Genomic DNA, 8,168 nt, shown 5'->3' on the forward strand with positions numbered 1-8,168 from the left:
GCATGTTACTTATCTCCTTTTTTTTTTTTTTTTTTTTTTTTTTCTCTCTCTCTCTCTCTCTTTCTTTCTTTCTTTCCTTCTTCCTGCTTTTCTTATTTTTTGTATTTTTTTTGTATTGTCTAATTGTTTTGTGTCTTGTCTGTGTGTGTGGGGGGGGGGGGGTGTGATAGCGATTTCGTTCTTTTATGGGCGTGTGTGGGGAGTGAGCTCTCGAACCCTTTCCGTTTTTTTTTATATTATAAATTTCATTCAGTTTAATCAATGTTGAGCAATCAATTTTCTGCATAGCTATTGTATGATTTTGTGAATTTATATTGGTTATTAATGGTTAATTTTTGTTACTGAATTTATCTACTGTATATAATATGTTAATACCATGACATGTACGATTATTTGTATTATGGATAATTATTTGCTTTTTGTGAACAGTATTTTGTTAATATTGATTTGTAATATTTTACAATGTACCATTACTGTGAACTGAAGGATTAATAAATATTATTACAAAAAAAAAATTTCCCTCGACCAGGAGTCAGTGCAGTCTTATATCGTTCTCTTCTATTCACTGGTGACGTCATTCGAATGCGTTATCAAATCAAAGGTCACTATAAGTTCATCATATATTATTTTATTTATTTACAGGCGGGCAATATTTTCAGCTGTTCCATGACACCTATCTGATCCTTTGTCTGGGAGCTGATTTTTATGCTCGTATCCAAAGTCATTGACATATGGACCGATATTAGCTTGATATTGCCTCCGTCCTGTTGTTGCTTGGATTTTGTTTTTTTCATATTTTCGCCGTGTATGGTTGAAAGCATGAAATAACCCATCCATTTTTCAAAGAGCAAACATTTCACTGACAATATAGGTCGATACTTTAGTCACGTGGCCTGGCCAAATTCATATTGACTCCTTACTGGCTCATTATAATAGGCTTCTTAACAAGTTGCCATTTTTTCTGATCGACTCCATATTCACTTACTTTGGAGTTCTGATTCTTATGTGTCACAGTAATACCTTCAAAGCAGGATCAAGATCGATCAAAGATATTACATAATTTACGATGCCATACTATCTATCGGGTTTTAAATGGTCGTGACTGTGGTACTCATCGAATGGTTTTTTTTCATATCGACATAGCACTTACAAAACACCGAACAAAAAGAGATGATCAGTTGGTTGCTGTCAAATGTTAATGTTTATGCAACTTTAAAAAAAAAAAAAATATTTCCGAACCTTGTTCGTATCAACAAAGGGACCACAACAATTCAATTCTCTTACACGCTTTCACACGCGCATATTTACACCCCACCTCTCCCGCACCACAATAACCTACAAATTTACTCACCCCTCACACACCCCGAAAAAGGCTTGCCCAATATTTGGTAGAATTGGAACGTGCATGTTGGTTGGGTAAAAATGTTGCGTTGAAAAAGCCCAATATGGGGTGAAAATAATACCCAACAAAGATGCATGTTCTCTTTCTATCCAATGTTGGGTCAAAGCTTACTCAGTGTTATTAGAGTGTAATGAATGACCCTGTACACCGATTAAGTCTTCTCCCTAGATCAACAATCTAATCATAAAACATTATCATATACAGCATCGCGTGACAATTAGGGTGATGTCCATTCCTATCCTATATCTTGAATTACTGTCTACCATTGCTGCGTGTAGGGGCGGTAACGCGGGGATGGGGGTGCAACCGCCCCTCTCATCAAGAAGTGGAAAAAAGGGAATATCGTCGTGTCGGTGCAAGAAAGCCCTAAGCAAAAACATTTCCGCGAAACGCCCTTACGCAATGCACTTATGCGCGCTGCCAAGGGCGTTTTTTGCGCGCATGCGCGATGGGCGAAAATGATTTGCTTATAAGACGTTCTTTTTTTAAAAAACAAGTGCACACCCAGTTACCAATAATGCATATAGCATTTCCATTTATTTGAAAGCAGGATAAAAGAGCATTGCAGATTAATTGCCTTGCTCACGGCATAGGTGGCGCGGCCGGGGATTGAACCCCGGGCTTTCCATGTATAGCCAGGCGCCTTAGACCTCGGCCGCGGTACCTCTTGCATCGACAAGACGATATAGACCTACGAATCTACAATTTAAAACCTTGATAGAGGAACTCAGCAGAATACAGTAAAGACAAATCTGTTTTCTGCATTGTTCTCTTCAACAAATCCAGTCTTGGTATACAAAAGCGAATATGGTTCATTAGGTAAAAACCGTTCATTTCCCATGGAGGTACGGACAATAATATAGGAACGATTTATCTGACTTCTTAAAGGCATTCAAGAGCTACCGTAGAGGATTCCGTTCCAATCTACATAATTAATCGTGATTTCTTGTATCTGCTATGATTCTACTTCACAACTTTACTTTAATATTCGATCTAAAGCCGTCTACTTGCTTTATCATGTTTATACCATCATTAAATAGCAGATAATAATATACGTGGTATTTGGTCAAAATATTAATATTGTTGTACAAGGGAAATGGCAGACGCCCTTGGGGAGCATGCATTATTATTACGTCTTTACATAAAGCACCATATTTATGTTGCAATATTAAAAACATGAAAAATGTGTGTTTGGATTTTTTTTATATCATGAAATGTAAGGCCTATATATGACAATTCAAAAGTAATAGATGAATAGATTAGCAATGTGTTTATCTAAAATAAAGTAAATGGCAAATTTCTTTAAGTATAATCTGATAGCACACCTATTTTTCTGTATCGTTTTTAGTCCAAAGTATCTAACGTTGAGGAGAAGTATCACCTTTGACCGTTCTCTAATGCTTACGAGATATACATCTTTTGAGAATAAGCTAGATTATTGCTCCCATTCTTCAACGAAGCAAACTTAATGACCTGAAAATATTAATGATTGTATTTCAATTTAATATCATCTAACATGGGAGAACAGACAGCATGGACAATGGAAGAGTTAACTCTAGCTTGTACTGCGCACGGAGACACCACATTTTCACTGACGAAGCACACACTTCTACCAACTCCCTGACATACACACACCCACACCCTCACACACATCCGTTCCTGTGTCAGTGAATGCGGTAGATCTACCACTATTAATTCCCAAAGAAGCAGACTTAAGACCCGCCTTCAGCGCCAACGCAGGCGACACAATAGCATTCCCCTGAAAAAGGAGAGAGAGAGAGAGGATGAATGAATGAATTGATGACATTTGCCCGCGGATACGCGAGGGTATTCCCAGTACATATTAGCAGAACGTGCTGCGCTGCATGGCCTGCTGGCGGAGTAGCAGACGACGAGCTACTCTCCTCTCCGTTACTTCTATCTACACCAGTCACCGGCGTAAAACCGCGTTGGCGTACATATTTACTCCACGTCTGCCCGCTACCATCTAACTAAGATATCAAACTACTGCTGGTCATTCCGGTAATGCATTTAAATTCTTTACGATAGGAAAACAGTGCCTTTTTTGTGAAATATCCTGAAGGAAAAAGCAGTTCTTTTCATTCTACCTGAATAAACACACCTTTTCTACTTCATCTCAGTGGAACTAATTTGATTTCGCTTTACAAACCGCCGGTGTTATCTCCGTAACAGTTCAATCGACTTCCTTGAAATCTACCACCACAGATTTGGATTTATTTTTCGCGGTCTGGGATTCATTTTGTTTATATCCTTCGTTTGCCCGGTTGCGTCTTATTGGTCAGAGTCGAATTGAAAACGATTTAATGATTTGCTGGAAGACGAGACGGCTAAGGCGGAATCGTTATTGATGGAACATGATAAAGACAACAATACATCGTGGACTGTACGCAGTCGCCGTTTGGGTGTAATTTCATCCCGGCTTTTCAAGTCAATGTTATTTTTGCTTTGTGATTGAAACGACTAGATCCCGGGGATGGTGAAGGGACTATGTAACCTGACAACGCCAACTCTTTTTATTGTGTGCCTATGAAATAACGCAATAACACACTCAAAATATTAAAAGGTTCGAATTTGAGCGTGAAAGAGACAGAGCATCACCAGTCGCCTTTGGTGCTTCAAGAAGGCTGAAAGTCATCCTTATGATTCTATTTTTATAACGCATTTATTGGAGGTCGAATAGCTGTATTCCCGGCAATGCAATACACGGACCTAAAGCTGTCTGGATATTTTGAAATGTGATATGAACTTTTAAAAAGGCAGGGAAAGTTCGAAGAGCTTTCTCCGTGGACAGGATGAAAAGGGAATAGTATAAGTAAACGTTTTGCCTTTGAGGGCAAAATAGAAATCCTTAAAGCTATACTGCCAAGAAGGTGTTGCAATGCATCGTGCTTAAGATTTGATTCTGAAAATGTTTTTATACGAATAGATTTTCGACGGACGAATAACATTTTTGTGATAAACATTTGCCCTTGACCTCCACATGTGCGTGCCAGACTGCAATTCACCAATTGTTACGATCATCAACATTTTAATTTGAATCCGAAATCATGGTGCCAGACTTCTACCCCGACTTCTACAAAACTTTGTAACCAGCTCTAGATTGATGACAATATCCGAACTTTTTTCTTACCCGATTATGTAACAGTATCATGGTAATAGCAGGTACAATCTTACAGTCTCGTGTAAACTTAGCTATTCTTGTCGTCAAAGCTACAGCAGTTGGTGGGATTGAACCAGGTGACCGGGCACATTTCGGATAACATCACACCCTAATTGCATTCGCACGTCCGACAGCCGCTCCTTTTACGACCCTTGTTGACGAAGGGGGAGGAGAGCGCAGCGTCTGAAAAAAATGAAATAAGTAGATAAAAGAGGAGGATGAGAAAGTGCAGAAATAACATTCCTCCGGGGCAAAGGAGGTGAGAGGAAGCTCATTTCTATGTAAAGAACCGAAGAGTCATGGGAAATCGAGAGTGCAGATAAGTCACCGAGAAGGTGTCATCAAGACGTCGTTATTCTGTTTCAAACAACTGTTTAAAGTGCGCGATGGTTTAGTCGAAGGAATGTGACGTGCATTCAGGCGCAGGGATTCTTGTGTTTTTTAATACGTCTTCCTTTATCCATCGCCCGGGGTTTGGTACCCTAATGACAGACCTGTGCTTTTTTGGTTCGTGGGGATCATGATGGGTGTAGAGTAACGCTGCAGATAGGAGTTACCTACCCGCCCATGATCGCATCGAATGGGAATGCATCCTGGTCGATCGAGTCGAGCGAAGGCCTTAGCGAGTGTGCCAAACCTAAGATATTTGAAGTGGAATAATTGATCATCGGCTCAGGATTCAATGTGCTCTGAACGCAAATGCCGTGTAAAGTTGATGTAAATGTGGATTAAGCACCCATGTTTTCTTCGTTAAACAATACTTAAGTCATTACCAGCGTTGATTCGGCGTTGGGAATAGTGTCACCACGTCAGCAGTAATCCGATCGGATTCAGTTCAATGCCCAGGTTCTCCTCGAGTGGATCGAATGATCTATTACCCTAATAACTGCATTGTGTGACAGTCACCCTATGGGGATTCGCTCGTGACAGAATCTCTTTTCTGCGATTGGGTTCATCCTCACTATAAAATATCGGGGAAAATGTGATATTGGGATTCCTCCTACGTCGAGCATTCGAGCAAAACGAGGTCAAATATTCAAGATAGATCATATTTTGTCTCGCGGATTTATGCAAAAGAGCTATGATTTTGTTTTGGGCGGCTGTTTTGATATTCTTTTAATTTTCGATACGACAGCTGATCACTCACTACGGTATAATTTGGAGTAAGGTATCCTGTATTAATGGTATTCTGATATAAATCTCGTGTTCTGGATTAGTCATCTTCTCTCTGTCGGGCGTGAGTAATAATAATAACTACTTGCGTCCGTTAATCAACTTGCTCATATTTTCATATACCTTGAGAATTTTAATACCAACAAACATAGATGGTCAACCGACCCAGTAAACCATCAGGATAATGTAATTGTTTTACAACTCGTGAATTTACTCACTGTGATAGGTAATCTGTATCATATCGTCATGGTACACTGCGTAAGTTAATCAGTAATACGATCGTGATTATGATATTGGGAATGGATCAATTGTGTGATAGGAGACCGTTGAGAGCATCGGTTCATTAAATTTCTAATGCGGAACCTAGAACACTTCCAGTCTTATTCACCAGAAATGCCTTCAGACCAAGGATCACCACCTGCCGCAGAAGGTATGGATCCTGTCATTAATAACGAGCCGGTCAATGGCACCTTGGACGTGCCGCAGCGAGACGTCATCACCCGGGTGAAATCGATGGAGAAGAAGACAGAGTCCCACCCGAAACCTCGCGTTCAGTTCAACGTGCCTCCGCAGGTCGAGGCTCCCAAGCCCTGTCGGAAGCGAAAGCATCGTTTAAAACAACAGATCGCAGTTGTCGTGAAGGATTTAGAGACCGTGATCTCGGAGTTAAGCTCCGTCGTGGTCGAGCTTCGCGGGGTATTAGTCCAGATTGAACGAGTGTCGACAGAGCTCGACGCCACGGTTGGAAAGAGGAACGCTAGGATAAATAAAGTTCATCACCGGAATCAAGCGATGAGATGTATGGCGAGTGACAGCTCACAGGAGAGGTTAGACTCGCCGGAGCTGGTACGATTATCGGCCAGGATGAGACGACGCGTCAGCGCTAAATCTCGACGATGTTCCGCGCTTAGCGCGAAATTAAAATCCGAATCGGAATCCAGTCTCGCAACAGATCAACAGAGTCCAAGAAAAGACCCTGTTCTGAACGGACCCCTTAGGAAAGCTTACAGCGAGGACGGCAGTCAATTTGGTGTTGGTGGTGACGAATCGGACTACGGCACCAAGTCCGACGCCGAGTCGACTCAGCGTGACTTGAGTGAGATGGGATCTCAAGGAAATTGTTCGTGCACGAGTTCGACCCGACAAACAGCCACCAGCGATGGTGATAGACTTTCCAATCTTGGCCTTTACTCTGATCTGGAAATCGTTGTCAGTCCCGAGCTCGCCCTCCGATCAGAATTCTTGATGAGATCTCCTGCTTTAAGCCGGTTCTCGACCACATCCTGTAGCGATGCCGAGTCTGTCGAGTTCCATGCTGATTATAACAGGGACATCAATACATGGACGACCTATGCACTTGTCCATATAGACGCAACTAGTAATAGCGATACTTGGGACTCCGATAGGGAGGTATGTGTTTGATGATTGAAAGGATTTTCTAGTTTTATGGCTCTATGAAAATATAAAAATGTTGTAATTTTCTTGATTTACACAATGGTTTGAAATACTAGGTTGTTGTAAGTTATATAATCATCATGATTATTAATTGATTTCATTGTATAGTATGCATCACAAATGTTCGTTAATTGCTGACTTCTGTTTCATAGGATTCGCTGAAGGAATAGTGAGTAAGTCAATAAAGACAGCAAAATATTAGTGCATTATGCCGGTGATAATATGTAATTTGCATAACACAGTTAAAAAAACCGCTTTTAAATATTTCTCAAGTTTTGGTAACTCCCGCCCAAACCGTGGTCACTATTTATCATGAATGCACATTTACATACGCCTTATACACGTTTAAACTGTTCAGGTGTGAATAATGAAATAAAACGTGTTTTTAGTGGACATATTTTCCAAACTTTGCAAGAAAATCATATTGCATCCCGCCCGAAACGAAACCAACTGCGTGTTTTCCCCTTAAACCAATTTTGGAAGCATGGAATGTATTGAAATGTCAGGATATGCTTTTTGATGACGGGTCGTGTGGTCCAGTGGTTAGAGCATTGGACTTATTATTGGAAGGTTGTGAGTTCGAATCCCCACTCTGCAATTGATTCCACTGTGATAAAAAGGCCCGAGAGTAATATCTGTCTTCTATAAGGTCAGCCGTTATGACTGATTGACCTAGACGTAAAATGTTTCCAAGGTAATTGGTTATATACCAGCTTGGCGTTTACCAGCAAAAATGCTGCCCTGCCGAGTTCTTACGGGAGTTACCCTAAACAGAAACAGAAACGTTTCACATGCTATCGGTTGAATGAACTCCATTATTCTCCATTGCTCTCCATTGTACTTGTATATTTTTAAAATTTATGGTAATATACTCTTGTATAGATGATGCAGTTTCCACATCATATTTAACTCCAATAAATTTGAAATTTTACACCGGTGTGTTGGCTCAGATGGTAG

The 8,168-nt window shown here is 40.5% G+C and overlaps 1 protein-coding gene across 1 annotated transcript; it reads left to right on the plus strand.

Moving 5' to 3' along the window:
• The first annotated feature begins 3,333 nt into the window (after positions 1-3,333).
• On the plus strand, positions 3,334-7,255 carry LOC129260513 (uncharacterized). The gene has a single exon (XM_054898480.2). It carries the CDS (start codon positions 6,111-6,113, stop codon positions 7,176-7,178), a length of 1,068 nt encoding a protein of 355 aa, XP_054754455.2. The 5' UTR covers positions 3,334-6,110; the 3' UTR covers positions 7,179-7,255.
• The last annotated feature ends 913 nt before the right edge of the window (positions 7,256-8,168 follow it).

This window comes from Lytechinus pictus, chromosome 5 (genome assembly GCF_037042905.1).
Source record: "Lytechinus pictus isolate F3 Inbred chromosome 5, Lp3.0, whole genome shotgun sequence".
Taxonomy (NCBI): Eukaryota; Metazoa; Echinodermata; class Echinoidea; order Temnopleuroida; family Toxopneustidae; genus Lytechinus; species Lytechinus pictus.

Bases quoted from the DNA above. Each gene is read 5' to 3' on its own strand.
- LOC129260513 (XM_054898480.2), top strand. From the start codon at position 6,111: ATGCGGAACCTAGAACACTTCCAGTCTTATTCACCAGAAATGCCTTCA.